Source organism: Carassius gibelio, chromosome B4, assembly GCF_023724105.1.
Source record: "Carassius gibelio isolate Cgi1373 ecotype wild population from Czech Republic chromosome B4, carGib1.2-hapl.c, whole genome shotgun sequence".
NCBI classification, from domain to species: Eukaryota; Metazoa; Chordata; class Actinopteri; order Cypriniformes; family Cyprinidae; genus Carassius; species Carassius gibelio.
This window is the reverse complement of record NC_068399.1, coordinates 17,424,159-17,440,743: the sequence shown is the minus strand read 5'-3', so window position 1 is coordinate 17,440,743 and position 16,585 is coordinate 17,424,159. Positions and strand designations below refer to the sequence as shown.

General features: G+C 38.8%; 1 protein-coding gene across 7 annotated transcripts in view; it reads right to left on the bottom strand.

Moving 5' to 3' along the window:
* LOC127956774 (transcription factor SOX-5) overlaps window positions 1-16,585 on the bottom strand; it is a 194,907-nt gene that overhangs the window by 56,839 nt on the left and 121,483 nt on the right. For all 7 annotated transcript variants that reach the window (XM_052554966.1, XM_052554967.1, XM_052554965.1 and 4 more), the window contains 2 exons: window positions 8,012-8,210; window positions 1,644-1,878 (listed from right to left, as the gene is read on the bottom strand). In XM_052554966.1, coding sequence (XP_052410926.1) covers window positions 1,644-1,878; window positions 8,012-8,210 — 434 coding nt within the window. The remainder of the gene's footprint in view (window positions 1-1,643; window positions 1,879-8,011; window positions 8,211-16,585) is intronic.

The window sequence follows — 16,585 nt, the reverse complement described above, 5'->3', positions numbered from 1 at the left end:
TGGAGCACAATGTCACAAAGTAAGAGTGATAAAGAAGTGGCTCGAAGATCATTTCATTGAAATTTTGGATTAGTGGCCAGGCAACTCTCCGGATTCACTCAATCCCATAGAGAACCTGTGGTCAGTCTTCAAAGGCAAGTGGACAAACAGAAGCCCACAAGCTGTGATCAACTCAAAGAACTAATAAGGCAAGAATGGATCACCATCAGTCAGGTTTTGGCCCAGAAGCTAATATCCAGCACGCCAGAGTGAACTGCAGAGGTTATGAAGAACAAGGGTCAACACTGTAAATATTGGCCCATTATATATTTTTTGCCAATTAAAGCCTTTAAAACTTATGATATGCTTATCAATGTTTTTCAGTATACCATAAAACATGTGAAAAATTTTGGCAAAACTTTTGGCCATGACATATTCATCCATCCATTGTCAGTATGTTCACATGTGTATTTGCACACGCACTGGCTAATTCACATAGGGAGCAGATTCTGATTATTCATGAGGAACTGGCCTCTAATTACAGAGCGAGTGTGGTGTGATGTAAGAGACAGAGAGAGAGAGAGAGATCCTGTGGAAGGAGCTGAGAGCCGTTCTCTCAGTAATCAGTCTGAAATGAATATGCAAAGTGTGACACACAATGGCTCCGAACAGCTGATCCCTGCCTGCTTAAACAAAGGCCTGACTTTATCAACAGCTCTCATTAAGCAGAATTTGTTAGTGAGGAATGATGGGAGATAGAAAGATGGAAGAAAGAATGAGTGTGTACGAGTGAGTGAGTCAGGGAGAGAAAGAAAGACAGACAGAATGGGAGATGCTCTCCATGAATCCTTCACAATTTCAGCCAGTTTTCACATTGTGATTTCATCACAATAAGACACACATGTGTGCCAATGTCTTCTAAAAATCTAATAGTGAACTTTTTCCACTGACAGGGTGCCAGTGCTGGTTTCGGAGCTGATGCCCAATCTGAACCTGTTCCATGTGTCATTTCCACACAGAAAAACTGGTTCTGGAGGAGAAAATTTGGCTGCCCAATGGCTCCTAAAACCTGCTGATCTCCAGCCTTTCAGATCAACAACAACAACAACTCAAAGCTAGATCCACTATAATCAAAGACTGGAAAAAAGCTGATGAAAATGACTTTAAATTAATTGAAATATTTCATATTTATGTATTCAATTAAATAGAACGAAAACAAAATGTTTTACATTATTTTCAAATTAATTGTTTTCCTTGCAATCAAAAGTAGCTTGTGATAGTAATAAATATATATTAATAAATATATAAAATACATAATAAATATATACTAACAATACATTCAATGACCGCAAACGTATTTTTAAAATCAATTGCTATGAATTTTAAAATCAGTCAATGAATAAATAATGAAAGAATAAATGTTTACACAATTTTCTAACAAATACATTTATATTTATTGTTTATAAATTAATTGCTATGAATGTCAAAACAACTAACTAAAGAAATCTTTCCAAGCCATTAAATGTAGCTTGTGATAAAGATGCTAAATTAAATGACTTTGTATTACTCAAAAGTTGCAAACCAGTTACTGAATAGGTTATATCATTGTTCGTCTTAAAAGCACAATGTGTGTCAAAACACGTATTCAATTCTCCCTCACTCACCCTCTGGCTCGTTCTTGATGAGTTCCTCCATCTTGCGCTGTTTGAGCGTGTCGACCACGTCGGCCAGGCTGCCCTTGCGTCTCTCTGGTGTGCCCAGAGCTGAAGCGGAGCTGGGTTCGCTCCCCGGCCGCATGGACCCCTCCTCCTGCTGCTGCTGCTGCTGCTTACTGGGTGAGGTAGAAGAGTTGTGCTGGGGGTAGGGGCTCAGGGCCAGGCCTTTACAGCCATCCTGATCCTGACAGAGAGACGGAGAGAGCGACAGGGTGTTAAACAAAGCGACAAACAGCCCTTCACTAATTATTTCGTCCTGTTCCTGAGTGTTGAGGCATGTTTAGATTTACTTTCATCCTCATCTGCCCATCTGTACTTCAGAAAGTCTCTCTTTCTCTCATTGCCTCTGTCAGTCTGAAGTCTCTTTAGACAAAATCATTAGCGGCGAAAAGTTTCAGTCGTTTCGCCATCACAGGAATTGTCTCTTTCTCTGAGAAGGGAAGTTTTTCTACTTTGAATCCGCTCCAAACACACAAGAACGTCCAAGTTTTTCAACCACAGCTTTCTTCTCTTCTTGACCAACATGACAGCTGCGATATCAATCACCATTCAGCGTTTCATGCATTGATCTTGCGTCCAAATATATAGCAGTTCTCATCTTATGGTTTCTTATGTAATGCGGCTCAGAATTAGGCTTGTGCCCTTTAAAAAGGGAAACTGTGCAGCTGTTGCCTTAATAGGCTTTTTCTAACTAATCTGAGCCATTCAAATTATTTTTATTCATGTAACCTAATATAGTCATATTAAATGACATTTTTACTTGAATAAAACCAGTTTATTTAGATGTTACTACACAATCTTATTTTTTAGGTTGCCTGACAAAGTTTTTTTACAGTGAAACTTTAATAAATGCAACAGCGCACAATGCTAATGCTCATACGGTATATACATTAATTATTAATTTATTAATTTTAAATATTGGTGTTTTTTTGCTTCAGCAAGTAAATGCACACACTTTAAAATGGGAAAATGACAGATGTGGAGATTTATGATGATTCATCACACACACAGACACACCACATTACTTTCGCCCAGCTCCGGATCTACTTTATAAAGTTTAATTACAAAACAAGTCAGGTATTTAGAGACCAGGTCAACAGTCCAAGTCCTTTAATCAGGGTTAATCTTTGGTTAATCCACATCTATTATCTACCTTACCACCCGCGTGACTGACGGCGATCACAGCCAATCAGACAATAGCATAATCCGCTCTGACGTGTTTGGGATCCAGTGACCAGATTTACACCTCAACAATCAACATCAGCTACTTCATGCCACCTGCATCCATCACGCAAATCGAAATGTCCTCAGTCCAAACTGAAGTTCACAAGATTGCTCAAGCTCCCTGTGCAGGTCTATTACCCGCTTAGATTTTAATAATGACATCTGTTTTTAATCATTAACTCAGAGAGTGAACAGAGAGCAGCAGATGGTTCATTTACTAAAGCTTAATGCGACACCAATTACACAAGACTTTCACAAGACAGAACAGTGGCAAATACAATTTTATTTTTATCAGTAAAGTGAGACTGTTAGATGATCTGACTTGGCCCTGCAAACAAAACAATTCATTATATACAATATGGAAAAAGTTGAAATGCTACAGAAAACATAATAATATTATTAATAATAATCATGTATTTATTTTCAGCACTAGTCATTTCTTAATGCGCATTTGTTACAGTGTTTTACTGCAATTTATTTATAATCATTAAGTTTTATGTGATAAAATTATTAAATGACTAAATTCCTTACCATTTTTACATGTTTTGACATTTATTTAATCTCGAAAAATTGTACGGTGGTTATTTTTAATAATATCTTCTACTGTTTACAAAACAATTAATTCTATACAAATTGGAAAAGTTTAAATGCAATAGAAACAAGTTTTTAAAATAATGATCATTAGTAGTTTTTATTACAGTACGAGAACTATATATAACTATATATATATATATATAATAAAAAAGTTATTTTTATGTTAAGTAAAATTATTAATTGACTAAGTGTTTTAACATTGAATGTTGCCATTTAATTTATTTCAGTCATTTACATGCCGTGTAATAACATTAATCACTTTCTTTCGCACAAAACAGATGAATAAACAAACATCATATTCAGATCTAGTACATGCAGTTGTCAACGCTTCATATATCCAGTTACACTGAACATATCACACAGATTGACTCGTCACAATCCATCATCATCATCATGATTATAATAATTACTGTAGAACTAATTAAACTGAAACACTTTCACTTGGTACGAACGCATATTGAGAGACATTTCACGTTGATACTCATTCACAAACAGACTGATGACTGGCAAGCTTAAAAGATCTTAACAGGCTTTTGTGATAGACTGAAAATATGACAGCTTGCATACTGATTCCCCCCAGTTTCTGCCTGCAAAAAGGCAAGTTTTTCCAGACACACCCCTCTGTCGCATCCCCCTCGTCCCCATCAGCTCCAGTCGGGCCAGTCGAACTGGGATTAGGAGACTGTTGTACTTGTCACAAATGACCAAAGTGGTGTGAGATCACCCCGTCATCCGCAAACAAAACTGTCACCTAGCTGTTAAAGAACTAACAGAGAAGAAAGATAGAAAGAAGAAGGGAGGACTTCAGAGGAGAGAAAGCCAGGGAGAGAGTGGGAGCGAGTGGCAGAATGGCAGGCGTTTCTCTCTGCCTGCTTTAGTGTGGCATGCATCTTAAAACACGGTCACACCTGTCACTTCCAATCTATCTAATCCACAGCATACTTCAAACCGCAGCTCGCGTCTTTCTCCAGAGATGTCTAGAAAACAATTCGAATAGAAGGTGAGATGGCGGCGGAGGAAACTGTATTCCTTCGCTTTTTGAATGTCCTCGGCCGTGACACTAAGTCTCGGACAGATGAAGAAGCAGATGAGCTAATGGCTTATGTGTTGCTTTCTTTCCCCTATTTTTAAATGTAGTGCACAGTGAGTAACAGTTCTACAGTAGGGTTGATATTCAGGATAAGTACCCCTATTTTGTCCGTCGATAACGTGCGTGCATGCGATTTTCCACCCCGTATGAATAAGTGTGCAAAGCTGAGTATATGTATTTATATGTATTTCTGATGTGCCGTTCTGTGCGGTGTGGGTGGTTCTGCTTTTAGTTGTGCAGATGTCAATTCTTCGTGGAAAGGCTGAAACTGCGCCTCTCTCCACGACCCTCTCTTCATCCCTGAACCACGGCAGCATGGCGACAGAATTAGCCAACTTTTGTCCTCTTAAGCTCATGTGTGACAGGAGCACATTTAAACACACTTCAACTCTTGCCAAGAAAGCAAAAATGCCTTCTTTCCCCCTCTAGTTTTCTCTCTCTCTCATCTTCTCCCTTCAGCACAGATGCCAGCTTTCTTCCAAATGCCACCTTTTTCTGCCATCTTTTTTTAATGTTTGTCCTTCCTGTACTCCGCAGGATTCCAACCTGTTTCCCTCAGAGCGTTTCTCTCATTCCTTCTCTCTCGCGCTTCCATATGCTAACTTAAATCCAGATATTTTTCTGATACAGGTAGCGTCTAGCTAATGAGACTAACTCAGAGCACGGCTGTGTGATTCTCTGGCTCGCGTTCACCACGCGTTAGGAAACTAACCTCTATGCTTGCTATCAGTTAAACTGTCAAGAGTCCCGCTGCTGAAACACACACGCTCAAGTTGGACCTCTCTCCTCTCCTGCGGTGCTGACGCCTCGTCTGTTGTCTTAAGCCTGAGTTGCTGATCTCTACCGTGTGTTCGCAATCCGCTCACCTCTAAACCTGGATCAACCAAGCTATTGTCAGCCCTGATCCTGCCGTGAGCATGCACACACACACACAACACACACAACACACACTCACACACACAGATGAAGATTTACTAACGCTTCACACACTTTCAAACACCTTGCATCGTCTCATCTCTGAATTTACATTAGGTTATGCCATAGAAAAATACTTTAATTAATTACATTTGTGTGAGACTACAATTTCAAAAGATTGTCAGATTTGTAGATTATATTTGTTTGGGAAAAACTAAAACATGAAAAATATAAGAACGCTATGTTATCAAGGAAATGTTGAACATTTTTACCACCGTTTTGTTGGTTTCTCTCTTGAAATATCTAGGCTTGGATTGACAATAACCCTCAAATAATTGATTTTTATCATAATAAAAATTAATATAAAAATATTTTAAAATATTAAAGTATTTAAAATATTACATAAAATATAATAAGCTAGAAATATATCAACAAATTAAATGAGCTTTTAATGGTGTTTTGGAAAATAACATTTATGAAAAAGTTTTGATTTTTTACAAAAGCAGTCTTTTCAGAAGATTGTACAGGAGTCAGGTTAAAGGATAGTCTGTTGTTTTTGACATTTAAAGGCTGCATTTGACGCATCTAAGAACAAATATTAACGTGAAACACACGTCTTCCCTTAATGCCTCTCCTCATTAACCGGACAAAAGGGAGAGTAATTAACACCTCGCTATTATCACCCGCGTGTAAAGCTCTTCCCACCTTTCGATTTCAAAGCCCTCTACTTCCCGCCTGCAAAAAACTAGCAGGAGTTTACAGACCGGCGGGGACGCGCACCGCCAGCACGTCTTCTATTGTTGCAGGTTGTGCGCGCTTCAGCCCCGCTGACCCCATCATCATGAACGCGCCTCTCTCTCTCTCTCTCTCTCAGGATGAAGAGGTCAGTGGAGTCTGAAGAGCGTGTGCGCCGCTGCCGTGTTAATTTACAATGACAAGATAAAGCGGTAATCTTCCGCTGCGCGCTACCCAGGGACTCGCCGAGTCGATTTACACTTCCCTATCACTTTATACAATTGCCGTGACAAAGCCCCTCCGAGTCCCCACTCGTGTAAATCTCTCTCTCACTCAACTCTTCTGCCAGTCAGCGCGGATCGGCTCAGGGAAACTTAATGTCTCACACATGCCAGCCTGCTTTCCCTAAAATCCGCCCGTGCTCGAGACGGATACGCTTTATTAATCCACATCAAATACAGCGCGCATGTTTTTTCATGCCACGTCTGTCATGTCAGCGCGAGAGACAGAGACAGCAGTCTAGTCTTTCAGATAACACAACAATTACAAGCACTGCACTGCTGCTGATACATAATTATTCACGTTATGATTAATATGAATAACAATCCTTTGTATAACAAACATTAGTTTGGTTTCACGTGCAGCTTTATTATTTGTATTACTGAACTGACATCATCATGTACAACAGCCAATTGCAAATCTGTGTCAAATCTAAACTTTTTTGAAAAATGCAAAATTAGTTTGTCACCAGGGCAGGACCCTCAAAAAGTTGGCCACATCTTAGTGCATTACCTTCCATCACACTCTTAAAAATAATGGTTATTTATTGGCATCTGGTTCCATAAAGAGACTATAACATTCATGGAACCTTTCCATTGAATAAAAGGTTCTTTAGATTATTAACACTTTTTTTAAATTACTGAAAGGGTCTGTGGGGGAAACTAAAGTGTTCTACAGCATCGCTGAGAAAACCTCTTTTTGGAACCTTTATTTTAAAGGATGTAAATAGAGTATATTTGTACTTTAAGGCACTAATATGCACCTTCCTAAAAGGTAAAAATGCTGCACATTTTCGCCCCCAAAATATAGTAGTTTAACAGCAAACGACTCTAAAAGGGAGAACCGACAGTCATAAACAAACACACCACGCTGCAAGCCGAGTATATAAAGTGAGTACGCTTGAGTGAGAAAGCTTGAGGACTTTGGTTTATTGTGGGAAACGGTTCCAAAACTGCAGAGTCCAGTGTGCACTGTAATCACAGCTAATTGCAGAATTAGCTTACCGTTAAGTTCCTTAAGTACTGATTCATTGTTTTACAGCCAAATTGATTCCTGAAGTCTGTGTTTATCGAGAGGAAGAGATAGCAGAGTGGGGCGAAAGGTCACTGAAGAGATACATGAGCTCAGGTGCGTTAACGTGAGGATGACGATTTGGGGTCACAGGGTCCATCTCGCTTGTATTTTATCTTATGACTTTGAATGTCTGATACAGTCTATATCCTTCATGACTACAGTGACCCATCATGCACTCACACTCCAAAATGACACATGTACAGCCGAGCTTATGAGTCATTTTGGCCACATTCAAGAAGACGACCTGTCTCGCTGCGTCTGCCTATGACGTCATCGAAGCGTGACGGGTATTTCCACGCCAAATGAGAGAGAGATAATGGGAGGAGTCAGTCGAATGCATATTAACCAAGTGGGAGGGGCTAACCTCGTCCAATCGCATGACAGAGGTTTGAGCGTTGAGACCTACCATGTTCGCGTGTAGTGTTGGGGGGCTGTCGAGCAGTCGCGGAGATCGCGGGGACACTTTGCTGCAGTACGTACTCAGGGGCAAGTGAATGACAGCATGTCCGTCAACCTCTTCATCCTCCAATCGCTGTCTGCTCGTCGCCATGACTACCTCTCCATCTGTTCCCCCATATGGAGAGGCTGGTCGCTTGGAAGACATCCTGGAAAAACGAGAAAGGAAAAGTGACTGAGGCATTCAGGAAAGACATGGCAGAGACAGAGATGTGGCTGTTGTTTAATTGTGAGTGACATATACAGGAGCATTTCACACACGCACACACACCTGACACACACTACCCGCATAATGACAGCCATCAATGCCGTAGCTTTGTCCACATCCATCCCTCCATCAAAGAGACGTCCCACCTACACTATCACAGAGCCATTTACTGTAGCAGCGCTGCACATGATGTGTTTAGCCAGCCTGTTTGATGTAAAGACTCGAGCGGCCCATTAAAGAAAAGTGCAGACGGCCCAGCGCACATCAAATATCATGTTAGCCAAGAACACAGACAGACAATGGTGTGTGCGTGAGCGTGTGTGCCACAGTAGATGTTAATGACAGTGTATATGGTGTTGACAATGCCAGAGAAAATAGGCCTTGATGACAGTCTGTGTTCCTCTGATACAGTCAGAAAGAAAAAGCATTTATTAAATGAACTCTCTCTCCCACAATGCACGCGAAGGAAAAATGAATATGCTCTCGTAATAAGATTTTATCTGGCTTACGGCATTGCCTAAGTGCTTTCATAGACGCTTCTCAGCCTTGGGGCTAGTGTTACTATGGCCCTGGGGAATAAGTACCACTCTTTTAAGAGAAAAAGACAGACAAGGATAAAGGGAGATGGAGAGAAGTACTTTTATATGGCTCCTACTCTTCAACTAAAAGAATTGGCAAACAAATTTGATTTGAATGCAATGTTGTAGTAACTTTGCTTTCCCCCAAAGCTAGTTTTATAAGCAAAGCTATGGAAGCCTAACTGTGAATTATTTCTTGTAATTGCTCATAATTATGACTTTATGTCTTCAAATTGAGACTTTCTCATAATTGTGACTTTAATTCTTACAACTGTAACTTTGTATCATTATTGTAACACTTTTTCACAATGCGAGTTTATATCTCATAGTTTTGACTTCATATCTCATAATGTCACTTCATGTGCTGCAACTGCTCAAATGTGATTTTATAACTGACTTTATAGCTCACTGTTACACTTATTTCTTTTTTACCCTTTAGTTCACAATCACTTAATATATTTTATGCTCTGAGGTAGAAAAATGAGACTAATATACGGCACAAAGTCAGTGCAATAGAAAGGTTACTTTTTTACCACAATGATCTTTCATCACCTAGCATCGTCAGTCTCGGTACACACAGTTTGCGTGTGCTGAACTGTATGGTATTCTCATAGCCCTGGTCTGACTCAGACACCACATCTGGCGGAGCTCCGGAGCGCTGCTAAGGTTTCTCTTTCTCTCATTTACTGCTTATTTGGTTTAGATTAGCTGTAAAGACAAACATCATATAAGGTTTCTAACTGTCTGGATGGGATGAATAAGACTCACCTCAATCAAACCCAAGGCTGGCGGCTACAGAAACAAAGAAGATACGCTTCGACTAACTGTATAGATGAGATAAAGTGAAGAGTTAAATGATAAACTGTGATGCAGATGTCATACTGCTAGAGCCTGACAGCAACTGCTCTGTCATAACAAACACTAACGCAGGTGTGTAATACCTATAATTGTAGTAGTCACTATATCTGTGTTAATTTGGCTGTATGAATGTGAACATGTGTGTGTGTGGGGGTTACCTTGGCTTTAAGCTGGTTCAAACTGGGGCAGTAAAAGCAGTCAGTGCAGCTGTATAAACTGCACTTGGGCCGTCAGAGCCGCACGACCTGTCTACCCCTCCACCAACACTGTGTTTACTCTACCTCCAGACACTCCAACACACTGGGCCCTTTTGTTTCAATTCGACACACATGCACACACACACACCTCTGTGCCGCTTTCTCTAACACACCAACCCCCAACACACACATCAGGACCAACAAAGACACACACAACCCTCACAGGCAATCGAGAACCAGTTCTTATTGGAACCAGCAAATTGCTTGTCACATCCAACTCGAACCCGAGAACGGGTGTTTAATAACTGTTTAGTTAAGGCTCGTGAAACTAAATCGGCGTCATGAATAGCTGGAAAGCTAGTAGTTAAAGACACACATTTAGAACAGATTTTTAGTAAATAATAATAATAATAAAAAAAAATAATAATAAATAAAATATATATATATATATATATATATATATATATATATATATATATATATATATATATATATATATATATATATATATATATATATATATATATATATATATATATATATATATAAAATGAAAATTGGTAAGCAAAAATAATTTTTGTTCAGTATATCATTTTTTTAAAAATAGACTAATACTTCCAAAAAAGTGCCAAAAAGAATAATTAATGGAACCGCAACCATTTAGTGGAATTGGAGATTCCCAAGGCGATATTTCACACAAATATTGTTAGTAATTACTCAGGTGGTTTATTTTCTTTATAAATGTATCTCTGTCATTCATATCTGTGCGCACCTTTAGACACGTCCGCATCTCTTTTCCGCTCTTCCCTGTCACACACACTCTTTCTTTCCTTCTTCCTTGCCGGCCCACTGACAGAGGCTTTTCACAGCTCCTCTTGAGCAATGAAATGTCTATTTTCCTGCGAGCCTTTGAAGTATAATTACTATACAATTCCACTCCCCGGGTGAGCAGGTTATAGCCACTATTTCATTTAAAGTTGGCAGACCTGTCACGGTGGAGAGTCTACATGAAACATTTAAAGCTTGTCGAGATGTTGGGATTAAAAAAAGAGAGGGTTTTATTAAGTAGATAAATTGGCAGAAAAGCTGGTCTCCAAGGTCATAATTAGCAGCCATTAGCATAATTTCACTCCATCCTTCTGTGCTTCCAATAAAGGCCGTTCTGCCAAACACACAAGACCCTGTCCACTGACGCACACACTCGCTAACGCAACACAGACGCACAAAGAACGGTCTCTGAAGCTAAGACTTCCTTACAGGCTAGTCATGTCTGCTTATTTGCATTGTAAACTTTAACAGCAGTCTTCGCTCATTATCTGGTAGATTAATAACTTTATTGCCTTTCATTTTCACAAGGCTAAGAATTATGTTATTCATAAACAGCCTTGAATATCAATGTGCTGATACGGGTGAGGTGACTAAACACACACAAATGAAGGCAGTATAATCTCCAAACACCAGTATTATCCAGTTCGGGGTGTATCATCAAAGAAAATGACATAAATATTTTTGTATATTTCAGAAACTTAAGCATTCGCATCCCGTCCCATCGCAGTTGAACTTCAGGTCTAGAGGCTAACTTTCACGGCTAATCGTTAAAAGCTAATGGCTGCCCCACTGGTGCACCACTCGGCCCCCTCCCAAAGACTGCGTGCGTTAAGCCCAGATTAAAGGCACACTTCCACTTTGAGCTTAGATGCAGATTGAGCGCTCTCCTAAGTCCCTCTCATATCACATGTACATTTCTCCGCAGACGCTAATCGTCCAAAATACAGGGTCCATTAAACAGCGGAGTGGAGCTGCACTTTAAATACTGAATCCAGGAGCTTTACCTAATCACCATCAGCAGTGGTTAACACTCCAGAAGTGCCTCTAATGACAGGACATAATTTAGAGGCTAAACGTGTCACATACGCACACACTCGGATGTGCACGGCCCGCGAGAACTTGCATGATGATGCTTTGCATGTGTATCCCGCATGCCTACGATAAAAAGCATCCAGATACACAGAGCGTGGTTGAAAAAGTCAAGATAGACACCTTTTGTTGTTTGTGTACAATGCTAATAATATTTATTAGCATTATAGTATGTAACAGTGATGCCTTTGAACAAAACTTTGCATAAGATTATTATTATTATTATTTATTTATTTATTTTATTTATTTATTTTTTTGACATTCCCGGACATTCCCCATTTACAGTAACTCACTTGTGGGGAATATCTGAAGTAAATCAACACATGCAGTGGCAAATAAAAAATCTAGACATTTTTCTGATGGATTACACTCCCTTAAAAACTATAAAAGCATCATCACACTTGGTGAAGGTAAATTCCTGTGTAATATGATTATCTGATTAGGGAGGTCAGCTCTTCTTTGTTATCAGAGTGTGGGAATGAAACAAAGTGTGTCCCAAAGTTCAGACAATCGGCCCGTTCAGCACAGATAACAACAACGATGCCTTCGGTAAGAAACTGAGAATACCTCACAATCCACTCAGACATTAGGAGAATTGCTTATCCCTCTCTCTACTCTTTAACTTCTGCTCCCAGGATGATAAAGTCGCAGATAGTCCCGTTTTGCACAATCAACCATTTGTGCCCGACTCTTTTTGTTTTGGACAGTCTTTTAAGTATATTACTTTACAGCTATTTATAGCTCTCTCAATTTTTCTCTCTGTGGGAATAGAGCGGCCGGCAGAGGAGCGGAAGAGAAGAGAGAGTCAGAGAGAGCGACTCCGCTGAAGTAAATTCATCTGTAGTGCAAACTTGTGAGGGCTCTTCATTCACGCCGTAATCACTAATCACAGCGTTGACTGCTGCTGTGACGGCACTTGGATTTTTATGTGAGGTGGGGGGGGGGGGGGTTAATTTACCAAAACATAGAATAAAGATCACGTTTCCATGCACCAATTTATACATTACTAATCTCTCACAAAAAAAAAAAAAAACTTTTTCAGATTTCTTAACAACGTCTTTAATATAGCTGATGGCTAGCTAACTGTGCTAAAAAATATTTTTTCCTTGAATAATCACTCATACGTCTTTTAAAAAGCCCCCCCCCCCACTTAAAGTCGGTGAACAATTTCACACAAGTGTATGTGTCTCTAAATACACACATTATTCACACACGTACTCAGAGAAAACACAATGCCGTCTCTGTTTTTCCCTCTGACGCGAGGGCTGCAGGGCCACCCCAATTTCCTGTCCAGTGTCGCCACAAAAGGCAAGAACACAGAGCCTAATGTCACTGTCAGCCATTACTGTTTAGACATGGAGGTGAAGTCACACACACACAAAATCAAAAGTCATATGAGAAAAGCGAAAACAAGCCCGCTCGCACACACAAATGCATAATAAGCAATGGTGTGTGTTTGCCGCTGGGTGGACACAAGGCACCAAGCGAATACTGTGCCCACAGCACCAAGGCAACTGCTGCATCAACACACATGCGCGCACACACACACACACACACACACACATACAGAGGGGGGTTGCCAGTATTTTAGTCATCACTTCATCTGTCTGCATAGTTTCCTATCATCTCTAATTAATTATTTCTCTGGACTGACTCATGTTTCTAGTGACATTTTACATATTACACACACACTTGAAACTTCTATGAAAACTTTCTCAGCCTCTGCTTGTTTTCTTTTAGTGTGTGTGAGTGTCTGTAAATTTGATGCCCCTGTCAAATGCTTATCCATCGTGGGTTGCTCCCAGAAGCCCCGGGTGGCTGTGTAAACGGGTGCTGGCATCATTTACTCCATTCATACAGTCCTGTACAACAACAAATTGGGTGTAACAGGCATATGCAACACAGTCTTCCATCCAGACTCCTCCTTTACCTGCAAGCACAGAGCCGTTATAATACAGCTTGAGGGACTGGATAGAGAAAAGCAGTCCATTGATTTTTATTATCCTTCCCATGATGCAATTGTCAATGCTGTCACCTCTGATTTGTCGTCATAGTGTTTTGTGTTGTTATCCTCTCGGACTCAATAAATAAGACTTTAACCTAAAAGGGACTCAGTTCCCTTCAGTCTTAGCGGACGTCCCGACGGTCAGCTGATCGCACAGGGGAGGTCTGGGAAGATTTCTGAAGGGGGAGGAGGAAACACTTCAGCATTCTTCTCTTTTGACCCTCCTTTTTTTCATGGAGACACGGTTATCAAGCCGCTGCGAGAGCTCATAACACGGACTACACAATGGAGCCAGTCTGTAATGAATGACCCAGAGAGAAGATCCAGAACCTCCATCAATCAGACAGAACACACACACACATTAAACATAAATGAGGACACAACACAGATTTCTAGTGTTTTTATATAAAGCTAATTATAACTTTTATAGAGAAACACACACCTTAACTGAATTTCTAAAAAATGCCTTTAGGGACATTCAGGAATGTCCAAAAAAAAAAAAAAAATTAATTATTAATAATAATAATAATAATAATATATATATATATGTGTGTGTGTGTGTGTGTGTGTGTGTGTATGTATGTATATATATATATATATATATATATATATATATATATATATATATATATATATGTATATATATACATATATATATATATATATTTATATATATATACATATATATATATTTTTTTTTTTTTTTAAATGAGGACATTCCTGAATGTCCCCAAAGGGAATGTTTGTCAGATTTAGCTCTAGTTTAGGGACAAATCTGTACACAATCTACAGTTAAGTTTATTTCTGTAAATTGTGGGGACTTTCCAGAGACTTCTATTACTTTTATACTGACCAAATAATATTTTCTATTGCCTAACCCAACCCTAACCCTAACCCTAAACCTACCCCTTAAAGAAAATCTGTTTGCACTGTTACACTTTCAGATAAACATCATTTTAATTGTTTATAGGTTTTACTATACTTGTGGGAACATTTGGTCCCCACAATGTAGCATAAGAACACACACACACACGTTTGTTTTTCTATCACTGTGGAGACTTTCCGTTGACTTTTTTTTTCTACAAAGCTAAGATATTTTCCTTCCCCTAAACCCAATATAACCCTTTCTAAATGTATATTTAGACAACATATTTTAAGTTTACTAAGCTGTTTCTCTGAAGGGACTACCTGGTCACCACAAATATAGTCTTAATATAGTCTCTCAACCACAGACTTCAATTGTGCTTATATAAAGCTAATTATAAACACTATAGCTTAACTCCGACCTTAACCCTTTGCATTTTTAGAATATGCATATATAAAAAAAACACTTTACTCATTCTTTGTTTTTTTCCTCTTTTTCTCTGAATGTTCTTCAAAGGAAGATTTTTTTCTTCAGTATTTCACTTCTGGGGACATTTTTTCCTCTATATCCAAGTACATAAACACACTCCTTCAACTAGATAAAGCCGCACTTTGTGTATGCTATAAAGCAGCTTGCAAGTAATATGTGTTAAAGTGACAAAAGTAAAGGCTGGTGGTTTAATCTGTTTTCTCTTTGACGCAGAGGAATCAAAAATGGAAGTGCATCAGCCACATTTGTCACCAGCTAGTTCAATCACACATGCTTAGTGGTGAACGGACCCACTGTGTCTTCTGTGTATCTTTTTCCAGGAAGAATTGACTGACTCAGAGACAGACAGACAGAGAAAGGGCGAGCGAGAGAGTGCGATGTAACACAACCATCCATTAAAGGAGGGAGACAAATGGAGAAGTGTTAAAGTCCCCTTTCCCCCCTCACACTCGATCGCTGTCTCTCTCTCTCTTTGAGGAATGTGACAGTTTGGCCATAGAATATCCTCTGAGCTCCTCTAATAAATCTAAACTCACCCAGATTACCACTCCAATAATAAGAATAACAATAATGATAATAATACACAATATTTTTATATTATTATTAATGATAATGATTATATTATTTAGAATGATTATATTATTTTATATAAAAAAAATATTTAGCAACGTATTTTAAGCAAAGCAACATTTTGTATAATTATCTACTACTGCTTCGTAGTACAGATGATTTAAAAAACACTTCATAGTTCTGTATTTTTAGATGTCAAATAAATACAAAAAAAACTACACCAAACAGGAAATGTTCTTAATAAATGAATAAAGTCAATTTTGTTACTATAATTCTTTTTTAACAAAACCTTTTGCACTTTACAGCATGCTAATTTTAAAATGAAACCAAAATTAAATTGAAGTTAATGTTTTTTAAATTAATCATTCATCAGATGAGTGATATGATATCAACATACAAACAACAATTATACATTATTTTGAATCACCATCAAACATTATAACTGCATTTTTTATAGGTCTCATTAATTCCTTGCTTAATCTCAGTAAAACGGTTTTTCTATGCACAAATAAAAAAAAGACAGCAGACTTTTTTCAAAGACACTCAGCATCGGGACAGAAAAGACACATGCACATACACTTTACATGGACAAACACTGCACTTTCGCTCCCATCCTCACACACACACACACACACACTCATAATCACACACTCAGTTTCATGCTCTTTAACCACTGACAGCTAGCATTACTGGAAACTAGAGTTTAACCATCCTTTTCTTCTAAGTCATTGTAATCCCTGCATTTATCACTATACATTCTGCTTTTCTATGTAATCCTTTAAATGTTTAATTCCTCATAGTTGTTGTTATCTCTTTCTGCCCCCATCCTCGCCCTCC